Here is a 15,484-nt window from a genome sequence, read left to right as displayed (position 1 = left end):
CCAAGTCCTGGGTGAAGCGATGGCTGGTGCAGGAAAAGGGGGGGGGCAGCCTCGAGGAGGAAACAGCAGGGCGTGAGCACGGAGGAAATGATCGGGTTGCTCTGTTGGGGAACTCCGAGGAGTGTGGTGTTGGGGGGGGGGGGGTCCCTGCAGCGCCAGGCTGTGGCGAGAGATGTGACAGGAGCTGTGTTGTGCGGACAGGGTGGCTAAGCCGGGAAGCTTGAACTCAGTACCCAGGGGCCAGGTCAGGTCAGAGGTCACGGAAGAGCCAGACAACGTCAGGGGTTGGTGTGGTACTTGGGGGTGAAACGGAGCAGTGTGGTCCACAGACCCAGAGCGTCAGCTTCACCTGGGAGCCTGTCAGAAGCACAGATTCCCAGACCCCAGCCCAGACCTCCCGAGTCAGACTGTGCAGGTGGGGTCCAACGCTTTGTTCAAGTAAGGCTTCCGGGCGGTCCTGACGCTTGCTGGAGTTTGAGAGCTACTGAGACGGGGAATGTGGGGCGCACTAGAAGAAGCTGGGCTTGAACGTGTTGAGTTTGAGATGTCGCTGGGCAGGGGTGTCTAGCTAGAGCAGTTCCCACAGCATCGGTGCCGCCTGGGGGCTTGTTGCAAATGCAGACTCAGAGCCCAGCCACCACCCTCCTACCCCGACCTCCTGAATCAGAAGCTGCAGTTTGACAGGATCCCCAGACACTTGCGTGCACGTCCCAGGTGAGAAACAGGTGCCAGTCCAGAGCTTATTTGGGTCTGTGGGATTGGTGCTCCAAAGAGGGGTCTGGGCCGGCCACAGAAATGTGGGTGTTGTCAGTTACAGGTGGTGGCTGTAGATGACATGCTTCCAGGGGTCGTGCATGGAGCTGGGAAGAAGGAGACGAGTTGTGGTGTCTTTGCCTGAATCTTCCCACCGCCTGGCCAGGATTAACCTCGCCAAGCTGCACAGCACCACCCGTAGTGAGCCCCAGGCGGCAGCCGGCCTGCTGCAGGGGACGTGTTTTCTGTATTTACTCCCTTTTCCAAAATGCAATTTGCAGCTGTTGTCTCAGGAGACAGCAGGTTGCCCAGACGCCCACAGTTGGCCACTGGAAGACCTGGGACCAGAACCCGGTGTCAGAACCCTTCCTGTCCTGCTCTGGCCGTTGTGGGGGAGGGAAGTACCGCACACGATGCCCACCAGATGCTCGTAGATGTTCAGTAAAGGTTTGTTAAAGGTTGTGGAAACACATGGAAAGTGAATGATAAAAACTGCTTTCAGATTCAAAAAATGCATTCCTATTGGTAACTGCTGTTTGATCTTTACAATGTCACTGTCGGGAGAAAAGACGGGAATTCATGCTCTCACTTTTGGAAGGTGAGCTTTAGGGGAAGGTTATGGCTCAGTGGCAAAGCGCATGCACGAGGTCGTGGGTTCAGTCCCCAGTGCCTCCATGAAAATAAATAAACAAACCTAATTACCTCCCCCCACAAAAATAAATTTTAAAAAATACATTAAATAAATAAATGAATACTGAGAGAAAAAAATTTAAAAATTAAAATAAATAAAATAAAAGATAAGAGCTTTGTTGAGATGATTAACCTACCATAAAAGTCACCATTTAAAGTGTACGGTTCAGTGGGTTTTAGTGGATTCACAAGGCTGTGCAACCATCACCACTGTCTAATTACAGAACATCACCCCCCCAAAAAAAAACCCAGACCCTCTAGCACACTCCCTTCCCCACCCCCACCCCCAGCCCCTGGTCACCACTGATCTGCCTTCTGTCTCTGTGAATTTGTGACATTGCCGACCAGTGGAATCGTGGAGTACGTGGCCTCTCGAGCCTGGCTCTTTTCACCTAGGACACTGTCGAGGGCCATCTGTGTTGTGGTCTGTATCAGTACCTCACCCCTTTTGCGGCTGAGCAGCAATCCAGTCTATGGATGTGCTATGTTTTGTTTCTCCATTCATCAGTGGATAAGCATTTGGGTTGTTTCCATCTCTTGGCTATTATGAATAAATCTGTTATGAACACTCACGTACAAGTCTTTCCATGGACATATGTTTCCATTTTTCTTGGGTGTACACCTAGGATTGGAATTGCTGGGTCACATGGTAATACTACATTTAATTTTTTGAGAAACTTCCAGATAGTCTTCCAAAGCAACTGCATCATTTTACGTTCCCACCAGGAGTGCATGAGGGCTCCAGTCTCTCTACATCCGCCCCAGCGCTTGTTACTGTCTCTCCTTTTTATTATAGCCATCCTAGCCAGTGTACTCTCATTTATAGTTAAGAAAATTGAGGGCTTTTTTTTTTTTTCCTGAAGTTCGTAGAGCTAGCAAATACCAAGCTTGAACTTTTTTTTTTAAGCAAATACTCTGTGAAGCATGCTCTATGCACAGCATTATTTGTCATTTGCTCTCAAATTGTTTGCCCGTTACAACAGCCTGGAAGGAAGCTACTGTTACCGTCTTTATTTGTACGTGCCTGCAGGGGCCCGGCCGGGCCTAGGACGCAGCATCTAAGGAGACATCACAACCCTGGGAGTGAGCGTCTCCCTAAATGTTGGGCCCTAAGTGCTTCTAAGGACCGAGGAACCTACCCAAAGTTTCACAATTGGCAGAGCTGGGATTCAAACCCAGGAAACCTGTTTCAGAGTCCAGGTCCCTAACCACTACACTGTGCCAATACTCATATCCTTGCGCTCCAAATCAGGCTTTTCCTAGTTCTTTCTCAAGGCCTACCTTTCCAAAATTAGCTAGAACTTTGACACACGTTGAACCCCAAGTAAAATCCCAGAGTCGGATTATGGGGGGACCCAGCAAGACGAATCAACCTCACAGCCCCCAGGCACCTGCCGCGTGTGCCCCTGGAAGGGTTCACTGGCCACACACATCCCCGTGGCCCCACCTCTGCTTGCTTTTCCAGCTTCACATCAATCTGCCCGGTTCACATCTGCCCCCTGCAAATGGCCAGATGGACTCTGTCCTGGTGGGGAAGAGGCCATTCTGAACGTCGGGTGTGCTCTGACCGGCCGTAAGGAAAACACTGTTCTCCTGGCCAAGCGGGGACCGACCTGCCACTGGTCCAGGTGTTCTGGGACCAGCACCCTGACTGGCTGCTCATTTTCTCCATAGTCTGTGGATCGGAATTGATGGTCGTCTGTGGTGGAATCACCCTCTTTCCTGCGGTGTTGCGGTCTGGGTGGGTTCTAAGCAGGTCTCCGGTTTAGGCCGTGCCTCCCACAAGGCAATGTGAGTAGAAAAATACACATTTGCATGTGTGCACGTTACCCCTTTGGGGGTGATGGCAGCCTCTGGAAAGACGCTGACACCCGTCATCAGCCAGCTGTGGCTTATCCCCCCCCCCCAGGTCAAGGTGAAGGTCAAGGTCAAGTCAGCCTAGATTCAGCACTTTTCACTGACTGAGCTGCAGCCACACAGCCTGGCCCAGACCAGCAGATTTTTGTATATGTCACAAACTCACAGGTTCTTAAAACAATTTCATGGCTAGCTTTCTCCATTAAACATGACACATTTTACTGTTGAATTCTCACTCTTCTGTTTGGAATTTCAATTCCATTTTATGACTTTGTTCTCCAAAGCCATGGGTCTGTGGACCAGCATCACCTGGGAGCTTGTTGGAAATGCAGAATCCTGGGCGCCACCCAGACCTCCTGAGTCAGAATCTGCCTCTCGGCAAGGTTTCTAGGCGACTCCTGTGCCCATTCAAGTTTGAGAAGCATCTTTCCGTGTGTCTTCCTTTCTCTATTACCTGCAGCTGGGGGCTCCACCCAGTACTTACCTTGAAGCTAGAATTTTTGGTAGGCTTTCAGATCTTAAAAAGAAAAAAGAAAAAAAAGATACGCACACACAGAGAAATTCTTTCCTTCGCCTTTGTATGATGTCATTCATTTTACCTGGCCTGCCACAAGGAGAAAAAAGCAAATTACACCCAATTCTGTCTCTCTCTCTCTCTCTGTATATATATATATTTAAGACTAATTTAATTACATCTCTTTAAGCAGCATTCTGGATCGCCCCCATCATTAACAGAGCCCCAAGTGTTGCCAAGATTAATTGAGAAATGCCGAAAGGCAAAACAAACACGAGCACCGTTTAATTCAAAGCCGTATCAGCTAAGAATGAAGGTGCAATTAGTGATAAAGATGTTAATAATTAGTTGTGGTCTGTTAAATTTTATATTCAGTGGTTATGTAGAGTGAAGAAAGAATTTCCTCATGAGGGCAGAAACTAATGTTTCACCTTGATTGCTGTTTTAATGTGTTTATTTTAATGGGGCCATCCTGCAGAAATCCTCGGGCACATTTCCAATTTTACATACATGTAGAATTAATTATTCTGGAAGCATTTGTAATTTTAGAGTTGGAACGATCTTTGCGGTCGTTTAATCCAGTTCAGTCATTTTACAAATAAGTGAGAGTGAGAGACTGACTTAAGTCCTTCCATGGGGTACGGGAGCCTTGCTTCCCAATCCTCAGACCAGTGACGGTGACGCCAGCTCCAAGCGCCCCAGGCAGAAGCGCTCTCTCGAGCTCAGACTTCCCAGTGCACTTTTGGCTGTGTTGCTCCCAAGGCCCTTTCCCCACCTTATGCTATGTTCTGGTTGCTTTCAACTGGACAGTTACGGTCTTGGGAACCCTGTTTGATTCACTTTTATATTTCTTCACCGTTCCTAGCTCTGTATTTTGCAAGCAGCGTGTGCACGGTGACTTTGCGTGCAGCGGTGGGCGGGAGCGGACGTTTCCCTGCTTGCTGGAGCTGATGGGGCCTCACGCTGGTAGCTTGAAATTGGCCAGTTGTTGACATCTACCAGCACACCACTGCATACATGGTTTTCATGAGAACTCGCAAGGCACCTGGCCTTGACGAGATCTGAAGACGCACACCGACGTGGAGGTGACCACTTGGCGGTTACTTCGCACGGGCTGACTCAAGAGTAACCAGTTGCTCAACTCCTCTAGTTTCTTCAGGGACTGAGTCTGACCCAGTGCAGGTGAGGCCGTGGGGCTGCACAGGAGGCGGCTGCTTAGCCAGGTTCCAATTACCTGCAAAGTTATATGGGCGCCACTGGTCATGGAAACAGGGTCTGAATTATTGGGCACAGTCGAGTGAGGGAAACCCCACGGACTGTTATCAGGAAACTAGTGAACAGGAAGTTACTGCGGCCGAAATTGCAATTTCTGTCTTCATATTTTTCAAACAGCCTTCAGTGGCTCCCTGCAACCTACAAAAATGCCCAAACTCCCTCAGTCACACACGGGCCGTGGCTTAGCGTTCGATCCTCCTTTTCTACCTGTTCCGGCCTCCGTGGTGTTTCCTTGTCCTGGAAAGCCCTCCTTCCAGAGGGTGAACGTCATCTTCACGTTGGTATGAAGGATTTCCCTGTTCCACCCCAGGCTTTCTGTATGGTTTCTCTTCCTCCCCAGTCCCTTACACCACAGTCCAGAGCTTCTGGGTTTACTGAAAATCCTATGACTCGTTCGTCTCTTCTCCTGTGTGTCTCCCTTTAGGAGCAGGACCCGCGGTCCCATCGGCCCTGGCAAGTACGGCTACGGCAAAGCCCCGTACATCCTACCCCTGCAGACGGATTCTGCGCACTCACCGCAGAGGCTTCGGAGACAGAGGCCCTCCTCCCGGAATTCCAGGTCCCAGGGAGCATCAGGTTCCAGCCACAGCTACAGCCCTCCAGCCCAGCGGGCCCCCCAGCACGGACCTCTGTACCAGAGTGACAGTGGCCCTCGTTCTGGACTGCAGGCCTCCGAGAGTTCCATCTACCAGCTGCCTCTGACCCAAGACCAAGGCTTCCCTGCAGCCTCCAGTCTCTTCCACGGCCCAGAAACAAGCAGCGGGCCCGGCGCAGGGGCCCCCGGGGCGGCCCAGGGCTTCTCCCAGCCCGCGCGGGCTGCGGCCATCTCCTGCATCGGGGCCTACCGGCGGTACAGGCTGTGCAACACGGACGTGAGTACCCGCCCCGGGCCGCCTGCTGGCCGGCGGACGGCGGGGGAGGCGGGGAGGGCACCGGCCTTCAGGCTGCGTCAGGGCCCCTTCTGGTTCCCATCCTTCCCATTCCTCTCCGTGTTTTCTCCCGCACGCTTTTCTTTTTAATGGTGTAATTTTCCCTTTTAATAATTCTTTGAATGGTAATAACACTTCAGTAACTTAGGAAATAACTTCTTGAATCACTTGTTTTTTTCACTGCTGATTTTATTATTAATAGGGTTATTTTTATTTCTATTGAAGTAGAGTCGGTTCACAGTGTTGTGTCGACTTCTGGTGTGCGGCGCCGGGATTCGGCTCTGTGCGCACGCGCGCCTTTTCACGTCCTTGCGCGTTGCAGGCTGTTACAATGCATGGAAGGTGGTTCCGCGGGCTGTGCAGCGGGACCTTGCTGATCTTCGAATCGCTCGACGATCACTGTTGCTGCCTATCAGACGACCCCTGTACTCTCAGTGGCTTCCTGTCAACAGTATTTTTTCTTTGCTGGTGGGCCTGTGGGTCAAGTACAGTTTGGCGAGTTTAGGGCAACCAGTGATGGTGCCACGGCTGTGGGGGTTTGGGGAGGCTTGACTGGCATGGCTATCGCCCAGTAAGTTTCCTGGAGGCTCCCTGCTCTTCAGGGCATGAAGACTTCGGATGTCGTGCCACGAAAAATTCTGATAGCGAATGACTTGCCGAAGATTCCGCAGCTGGTGAGGAGCAAAGGAAATCATACGTGGAATCTACATGAGATGCCCAAACGTGTTTTACAAAAATATAGGTTTAAAGACTATATATAAAAGGGAAAGGAATAACAGAATGTTTAAAGGTTAAATTTCCAAATTGCTATGTTTTCTCATTAATAATTTAATCTGCCTTTAATGCTCTGTTACTGGGTAACAGGACAGCTGTTCTGTATTAGCTTCAATTTCCTCATTAAAAATATATTTCCGGCTAGAGAGTCCACAGAAATGACTTAATTTGTGATTTTAATAATTCCTCTGAATGTCTGGGTTGCTTTTCAGCTTATTCTTCCACTGACAGACTTCAGGAATTATTAATTTTTGTAAAGCAATAGTTTTTCCAAAGCCATTACTCATCGGTCTACCACTCAGTCTTGACTGAGTGTCACTGCTTGTCTTGTAACAGACCAGGCTCCACGGAAGACCAGAGGGAAGTCGTGTTACCCACCCCACGGGGTTGTTACGAGGATCAAACAAGGAGATGTTAAGAAAGTGCTTCGTAAATCAGAAGGAGTATTTGTGTCCATGATTGGTCCCTGTTCTTGAATATCCATTGCAATTCTTTTGAATTGAAATGAAGTCATTTCTAATGTAGAACACATTCTCCCATGGACTAGTAATTGTCTTAATTTTGAGGACCGAATAAATCATAAAAAGAAGGGAAAAGGGAGCAGGCACTTGGCATATATATGGACCTGCTATCTACTTAGCATTTCTTTCACTGAGCCTGCATTTTAGGCACGCACTGTGTGCCAGACCCGTGCTGCCCACAGCAGGGCGGCCTCTCCCCGAGGAGGAGCTGTGGTTTCCCCAGGTGCTCGCTGACCCCACTGCTGAGGGGCCTGAGGTGTGAGGAATGTTTTAAACCTCTTGTGAATTCACGGTCGTCGGCATCACTTTGGAAGCAGGTAAAGCAACGCGTCGCACCGAGGACAAAGCCGTAACGCCGGCGGAGGAGTGTACACGCCCAGTTCCCTTCTCCTCACCCTAGCATCCTGCGCCCCTTCACCCCACGTCACATCCTACTCACCCCTGTTGAGAGGTGTCTTTCCTTAGAGGCCCCCTGACTGCATGTCGTTCTGTAAGCCCGTGGCTTCTTGTGACTTGGGCCACTTTAAACACTTCACGTGGCCCGTGAACACTTTAAATCTCCCTGTGTTAGTGGTTTCCAAAACCACTCCTAGGTTTAACGACTTGCTGGGAAGACTCACAGACTCAACACGGTCCCCCGCGCAGTTGTGGTTTATTGCAGTGAAAGGACGCAGAGGAAAGTCTGCAATGAGAAAACTGCATGAGGCCACATCCAGAGGAAGGCAGACACAGTCTTTCAAGGGTCCTGTCCCTGTGGGGTCGCACGGGGTGCTCACTCCCCCAGCAGTGAGAGCCTGCACGTGCGAAGCGCTGTCCACCAGGGACGCTCGCCAGAGGCTCCGTGGCCGAAGTTCACGCTGGGAGCCAGTACGCGGGCACCCCTGCCTGCTGCATGCTGGGATTCCAGGCTCCCCCGAAGACAGCAGGTGCTTAGCATGAAGCGTATCACTGGTGCGTATAGCTGGGGCACGGTGAGTCACTCTTGCCGCTTTGGGAGTGGTGGAAACCCTTCCAGAACTCAAGCCCCCACCCGTCAGCCGAGGACCAACTTTGCAAGCAGGCCTGTCTAAGGAGAGCAGTCGTGGTCCTGTTGTGTTAAGTCTAACTTGCATCTTCTCCACGTGGACCCACGTGCTCCGGCACCTTAGCGTCGGTGACCTTATGTGGACATGTGCGTAGACTCCTCAGCATCCACATGAAGAGATGGCACGAATCCTCCAGTTATGTCGATCTTCCTACTCAGAAAGGAACGGGGTGACGGGCGATATTGTGACCAGTCTCGCTAATCCCCCAGGGGAGGCCGGCCGTCACCTACGTTCTCCTCAAAGATTAAAAAAGAGCGCGTGCGTGGAGAGTCCCCGCCCAGCTGTTATCTGGGAGAAGGGAAAGTAAGCCAGGGCGGGCTGGAAGTACCGGCTGATTTCAGAACTTCACCCCTTAAGCTAAGTGCCCAGAACATCCCACCCTGGCTCTGGGTCGAATGGCCCCCTTTCTCGGGCTCCCCCACAGGGAAAGGCTCCGTTCTGAGGCTCGAGGTCGTGCAGGTGACGGGCGGTCTGAATTAGGGGAGGTGTTTTTGCTTCCGTATCTCAGAGCCGTGTCCCCTCACTGGTCGCGATCCCTCCCTCGATGCCCTTCCTGCCCAGTGGCAGAGAAGGCGCTGAATGCAGCTGCTTGTGGCTGTTGCGGCTGGCGCTGGAGCGCTCAGTGAGGGGGAAGAACCCTGGGAGCACAGGGCAGGAGGCCACAGAGTTGGAGAAGACGCCACTGAGAAGGGAACGGTTGAGCTGGGCCTTCAAGGATGCCCAAAAAAGGGAACAGAGAGTTTGGAACCAAAGAAATAGCTTAGTCAGGAAGGCAGGATTGTATCAGGATCTCGGGTGCTGCGACGCCTGCCGGGGGGGTAGGGACCCGCCTTCCTGCCCCCCCCCCCGCCTCCTCGTATCCACTGCAAATGATCGCAGTCTTAACTGGGTGTTTGTTCTGTAGGCATCTCAGAATACGGACACGTCACATGGTCTTACTGGACTTTCATACTTGAGGTAGATGGCGAGAAACTTCTTAACTATAGGAAACAGTCAGAAAGCAACTCGAATCAGCTGGTTCAATTGGATGCTAGGCCTGCAGTGCAGGACGGGGTAGTGGGTTTGGAGGGAGCTCCACACTGGGGAGCTGAGTTTCCTTGGGCAAGTTACTTAACTCTCCGAGGGCCCTCTGCGGAGTAGGCATGGTGATGAGGGTGATGTGAGCTCCAGGCAAGGTCCTGTGTAGAAGGTGCTCGGCGGGTGCCGACACTTCGTTAGTAAATAAACCATCTGGACCTGAGGAAGTGAACGAACGTGGCTGACCTGCCTCTCTGGAGGTGAGAATGGGGTGAGGTGTCTGCATAGCTCAACAGGCCCCAGCTCCTAAGTGCTAAGTCACCGAACTGCGGGCGAGGTGGGCAGACGTGCTCAGAGTCGCCGTCTGGCCTCTGGGTCAGCTGTGGTTGACAGCCTTTCCCGTTGCCCAGCAGTAAGACAAGATTGCTCAGAGACCCAGCATTCCAGCTGCCATGTGGCTTCCACGTCACCACCCTTGGGTCATGTTTCAAGTTACGAAAGTGAAGCTATAGGTAACCTCACGCCAGTGACGTCTTCCTACCCTCAAACGTGCATATTTAACGTTAAGCCCTACCTTACGACGCCATCTGGAATTTTAAGCGTGCTGGTGTGTCTTCGGGATCGTCTGATTTATGTGAGATGAAATAGCACTTCGGAATCAATCACGAATGCAGCAGTGACGATCTCTGAATGCTGACCTCAAACATAAGGCAGGTTTTATTTTTCACTTGCCTACGATGTGTACCAGGAAGTTAAGGGGACACATTCCAGTATAAAGAATCCATGTCTCGGCTGTTGTGAGTAGTGCTGCTGTGAACACTGGGGGGCCTGTGTCTCCTCGAATTAGAGTTTCCTCCTGGTACACGCCCAGGAGCGGGACTGCTGGGTCACAGGGTGAGGAACCTGCACGCTGTCCTCCGTGGTGGCTGCACCAGTCTGCGTTCCCACCAGCAGTGTAGGAGAGTTCCTTTCTCCCCACACCCTCCCCAGCATTTATCATTCGTGGACTTTTGAATGATGGCCACTCTGACTGGTGTGAGGTGACGCCTCATTGTAGTTTTGATTTGCGTTTCTCTGATAATTAGTGCTATTGAGCATTTTTTCATGTGCCTATTGGCCATCGGGATGTCTTCTTGAGAGTAATGTCTATTAAACAGGGACCTCCTGAATAGCACAGGGAGCTATATTTTCTTGTAATGAGCGGTAATGAAAAAGAATCTGAAAAAAAAAGTATGTATGTGTATAACTGAGTCACTTTGCTGTACACGTGACACTAACATGGGAAACTGACTACACTTCAATACAAAATAAGAATTAAAAAAAGACCCTTACGATCTTTTAGAGCAGTCATCCGTCTTAGACACCTGCTGGTGCAGCAGTTCAAGTCCCTCGCTGTTGCGGGTTTGTACTTGGAATCCATGAGCACAGCGCTGACACTGACCAAGGGGTCAGGGACACTGAAATCAGAGCGAGCTTGGACCCCAAGCGGCTCGGGGTCAGTAGGAGAGACTCCTAAGTAGGTAATAGCAAGTGCGGCGCGCAGGCACCGCTACCCACGCTGCACGGGCACCTTGAAGGCTCCAGGTAGTGGAAGTGAACTTGGCGTGGGTGGAAGCAGCGAGGCTTCCTGCAGGGGTGCTGGCGACACAGTACAGGGGGAGTTTTCTAGGAAGAGGAGGTGCTCCCCTCAGGGCGGAGGAGCAAGGAGGGGCACCTGGAGGACCTCTCAGTGGAAAGAGATGTCTTTGCCAAGAGCGATGGTTTCACCTGTGAGTTTATCTTCTGCAACAAAGGGCACCCCAGACAGGCACCCCTGGTTTATCCACAGCCCTGCACGTTCCCAGCTGTGGCGAAAAAGAGTAAGTGCTCAAGGAATTGAGTAAACAGGTGCGTTTCTTCTTCGCGGAAGCTCGTCGGAGGCCGAGACTTGGGAGCAAAAGAACTAGCGTCCTTCTGGGGATGATGCAGGGGAAGGAGGAAGCCAAACCACAGGCCCTCTGGTGCCCGTGGGGATGCAGTTAAAATGCAGTTCTTTCCTACTGGCTGTGTCTGGGGTTTTGTATTATTATTTGCTGAAAACATTAACCAACCAAGACACTTTATGCCCTTCGTCCTGGACACCTGGGTGTCCCTCTCCCGCCTTCTTCTCTTAAGCCCTGTGAATTCAGCGCTTCCTCCCTGGAGAGGAGACTTGACACACAGGCTCCTGGATCAGGGAGGCTGGAGCGAGTCTCCTGGTGCAAGGTGGGGACAAGGTTCTGAGTTCTTAAAGGGCTCTGCTGCCAAAGGAGGTGTGACCCTGAGTTTAGAGAGTGCTCTGAACGTTTTGAAGGGTAGAACCCCTGGGGCTAAGAGCAGCTTTTAGCAAACGAGGGCTGTGATGAGTTCTGGTACCGATGACTCTCTGGGCGATTTCCCTGGGGTGGGACTGACTGCTGACAATGGATTGATCCATGTGGAGTTGATCTGGCTCAGAGTAGGTGAAAATGAAGGGAAGATGTTGGACAAATCTCAAGTATATCTGAGCTCTCTTTAGGCAGGTTCTAATTCTACCCCAGAGCTGACAGACAACTTCCTGCGTATAGTTTTAAGGAGAAACGTAGCAAATGGGCCAGTGCATTCAAGAATTCGGTGCAGCTCCGTAAGGTGTAAAACTTGCTGGGAACTGTAAGGCCAGGTACTGGGTGGACAGGTCATCTAACCAGAGGGCTCGACGTCAACTTCCCCCATTGTGACCTCATCACCAGCCTCCTTATGCGGGAAATACACGCCCGTGTTAGTGCCTTTTGCATCGTTCTGCTTTCTGTCTTCTCAGACCACTTGGAATTTTCCATACAAATTTCTTATTAACTTTTTCTTATTCTATGAGTGGCCTTTCATATATATATGAAATACATATGTGAATGTTTTTGAGTGTGTAAATGTTAAATATATTAAACGTGTAAATATCAAACAAATATTCAGATATATTTCATATAAATGGATTTCATATGTATGAAACACAGATGTGTGAATCACGCACACACATGTATATAGATGGTTCACAGCTGTCCCTTTTCGTGATGGTACAAAGTCGTACATGCAGGAAGAAGTATCACAGTGATAGAGAGAGAGGTGAAACCTAGTCCCTCTCCCAAGACGCAACCACAGCTATTTTAAATTTTCATGCTCGCTCTCTTCGTCACTAAGTTAGCGTGCTAGCACCTCTGCTCCTGATGTATCCATTGCAGATTTTCTCCGTCGATGTCTCACTCTGCGAGATGAAGAAGTGACCTCCTTCCTCCCGCTCTGGCGACCTCTGCTGCCCGCATTTTACTTTCAGTCACATCTTTATTATCTATAGTGTATTAAGGGTTTTTCCCCTTAACTTACCCGCATTAGAAAGGATCAGTTAACTCCTGAGTTTTCAGGATTGCAAATGCAGTGCCCGAACAGTGCCCTAATTCTCATTGCCCACGTGTTCTGGCTTATTTTATTTATTTTTAATTTTTTTGCCTTGCCCTGGGACATCTCTGCAAGAGACTCTTACAAGGGATTTTCCTCTGCACCCTCAGGAGTCATAGCACCTGGCACATAGTAGGGGCGCAATGAATGTTTGCCTTTGAAGAGTTTCACATGCTGTCTCAGCAGACAGCAGACAGGAAGGAAACCCGTGGTTAATTCAGTCCCTAAAGTAGCCACTAGGAAACGGGTGCTCCTCGGGGGAGTAGGAGCTCTGAATTTACAAGTGTACGTTTTGCAGTAGACTTCCTGTTAGTCAGAAAAGGGACGTTCTCTTTTAGACCTTCTTACAGGCGTGAAGTTATATTAATAACCTAAAGAAGGAGAAACAAACAAACTTTCCTGGGATAGGCCTAGATTTGTGTGGAGATGTACGTAGAGTTTAAAAAAAATTAGCCTCTTTGGGGTGAGTGGATGGACTTCGTTACGTTAACATCCTTGGGGTCTTTGACATATTTATCGAATGAGAGGGCAGCTCCTTTCTCTAGATCATTATGAACTTGGGTGGGAAAAATACGTGTTTGAGGACTAAGAAAACCTCAGTCCTTTGTGTTTTGTTTTTTAAGTCCAAAGCTTTCACCCGACTCTTCTGGATGAACCAGTTCACTGACGGTCCAGAGGAGCCCTGGGAGTGGTGGGGGTGGCAGAGGAGTCTTCGCGAGGTTGAGTTTGTTCCAAGGGACTTGAGAAAGCAGAAATTAGACATATTTGGAAAGCTGTGTCTTAGTTGTAAGACATCTTCGTTCATGGTTGTGTGACTCTGCAGCTGGGAAACAAAGCCCATCTTCCATCTGCAGCAGAGCAGGGAAGGGAATGTGTGCTCAGAACATCTGACATCGACCCGTCAGGAACTTAGCTGGATTCATCTCTGATGTCTTCTTAGATTCCAGCCCCGCTAACATGCACTGAGCGTTACTGCGAGCTGGAAACTTCAGTGTGTTACTGATTAGCTCCTCACAGAAGTCCTGGGGCGGGGGCGGGGCGGAGGTGGTGCCGGGCTCGTTCCTGAAATGCAGTCATTTGGGTTGAAGGGAGCAAAGTGCTTTGCCCAAGGTCACATAGCCACTTTCTCATGGCAGCGCAGGGACGTTTTCTAGGTTTCTTTTTTTAGACTTCTTCACTGCGCTGATGTTAAATACATCGTGTGTTGCTATGGTAGCTGGTCTTTTGATTGAATCCAGAGCGATGCAAAGGACAAAAAAAAAAAATGCATGCTGGACTCAGGCAAACCCCAGCGTCATGTTCCTTGATGTCATCTTCATGGGGGATGATGGTCTTCAGGCTTCTGGGAAACTGACAGTAATTAATCACTGAAAGGTAATTGTGTGATCACAGACAGTGGCCTCTGAGCAGTGAAGTTAGGTGCAGGGCCTTGTCATCTCAGATTACCCAGGGTCACTAGGAATGTAGCCAGAGTTTCCATAATACTCTTTGTGACTCATCGTAGCTCTGGGCAGTTGCCTGGGTGGAACTTTGGGTAGGGCCCGAGGGCTTCGTGAGGATTCACCTCATCCTACATATGTAAACAAAGTACATCTTTATATCTCTTCCCATAAGAGAGCTGTGGGACTGCCCCCCACCTCGGGGTGGAAGGGGGTCGTTTGCAGGGAGGTCATCTCTCAGGGGCGCTCTTTCGCTGTGCAGCTCCTGTCCTAGCTGGCTTTATCCTGAATGACCCTGATCCCCACGTACGAGGCTTTTCCCTTGTTTTGGTTTCTGAAGATTACGAGATTACGAGAATCTGTGCCCATGGAAAGGATCAGCTGTCTGCAGGAAGTCTTCCCAAAGCCAACTCACAGCTGTAATGTGGCGACAATTACTGATAAGGCGGGGGTGACTCAGCCTGTGGCATCGGGAAACAACCCACTGAAAGTATAACAGATGTAAAGTGATCCGTAACCTGGAGGTTTTAACTTCTGGGAGGCTGTTAAAATGGGAGGCGATCTCAGGCTGATAACAGCAGGACAAGTACAAACAGATGTAATCTACAAAAGGGACATGAAACAGAATTTCCGCAGCCCGCCTCAGCTTTCATCCTCAGTCCGAGGCTCCCGATCCTTTTTGCTGGGGCCACTTCAGTGGACCTCAGAGGCGGAATCTGACCTTGGCCTCCAGGCCTCCTGACAAGAGGCAAGAGGGAGTTTGAGGCCCTCTTGTCTGAGGACCCGCTGCAGATTAACTTTGCTGTCCACGCACTCTTGAGGGGCACCATGGCATCGTGGTTACTGTCGTGGGTTCTCGATTCAAGTACTGATTTCATCGCTTGCCCTGTGGCCTTGGGCAGTTCATTTAACTTTTCTTTGCCTTGGCTTCCTCATCTGTAAAATGGGTGTAATAGTGGTTGTGCAGATTAAATGAGCAACTATAGATACATCATATGGTGGAGTATCTGACATTTAGTGAGCGCCAGTAAAACTTAGCTGTTCTTAACAGCACCCTCATCGGTATCACCCCAGGCTCCTGCCTCCCTCACTGCACCGTAATTGTCTTGGTAACCCCCTTCCAGATCTGGACCCTGTGAGACTTGCGTTTCTCTGGCCAGGTCTCTCCTCCCCAGGAAGTAGTGGC

At 50.3% G+C, this 15,484-nt stretch overlaps 1 protein-coding gene across 2 annotated transcripts in view; it reads left to right on the top strand.

Moving 5' to 3' along the window:
- THSD4 (thrombospondin type 1 domain containing 4) overlaps positions 1–15,484 on the top strand; it is a 484,948-nt gene that overhangs the window by 94,393 nt on the left and 375,071 nt on the right. For both annotated transcript variants that reach the window (XM_064480753.1, XM_031440907.2), the window contains one exon: positions 5,514–5,961. In XM_064480753.1, coding sequence (XP_064336823.1) covers positions 5,514–5,961 — 448 coding nt within the window. The remainder of the gene's footprint in view (positions 1–5,513; positions 5,962–15,484) is intronic.

Source organism: Camelus dromedarius, chromosome 29, assembly GCF_036321535.1.
Source record: "Camelus dromedarius isolate mCamDro1 chromosome 29, mCamDro1.pat, whole genome shotgun sequence".
NCBI classification, from domain to species: Eukaryota; Metazoa; Chordata; class Mammalia; order Artiodactyla; family Camelidae; genus Camelus; species Camelus dromedarius.
Note: the sequence above shows the minus strand (reverse complement) of the source record. Positions and strands in the feature narration are given on the sequence as shown.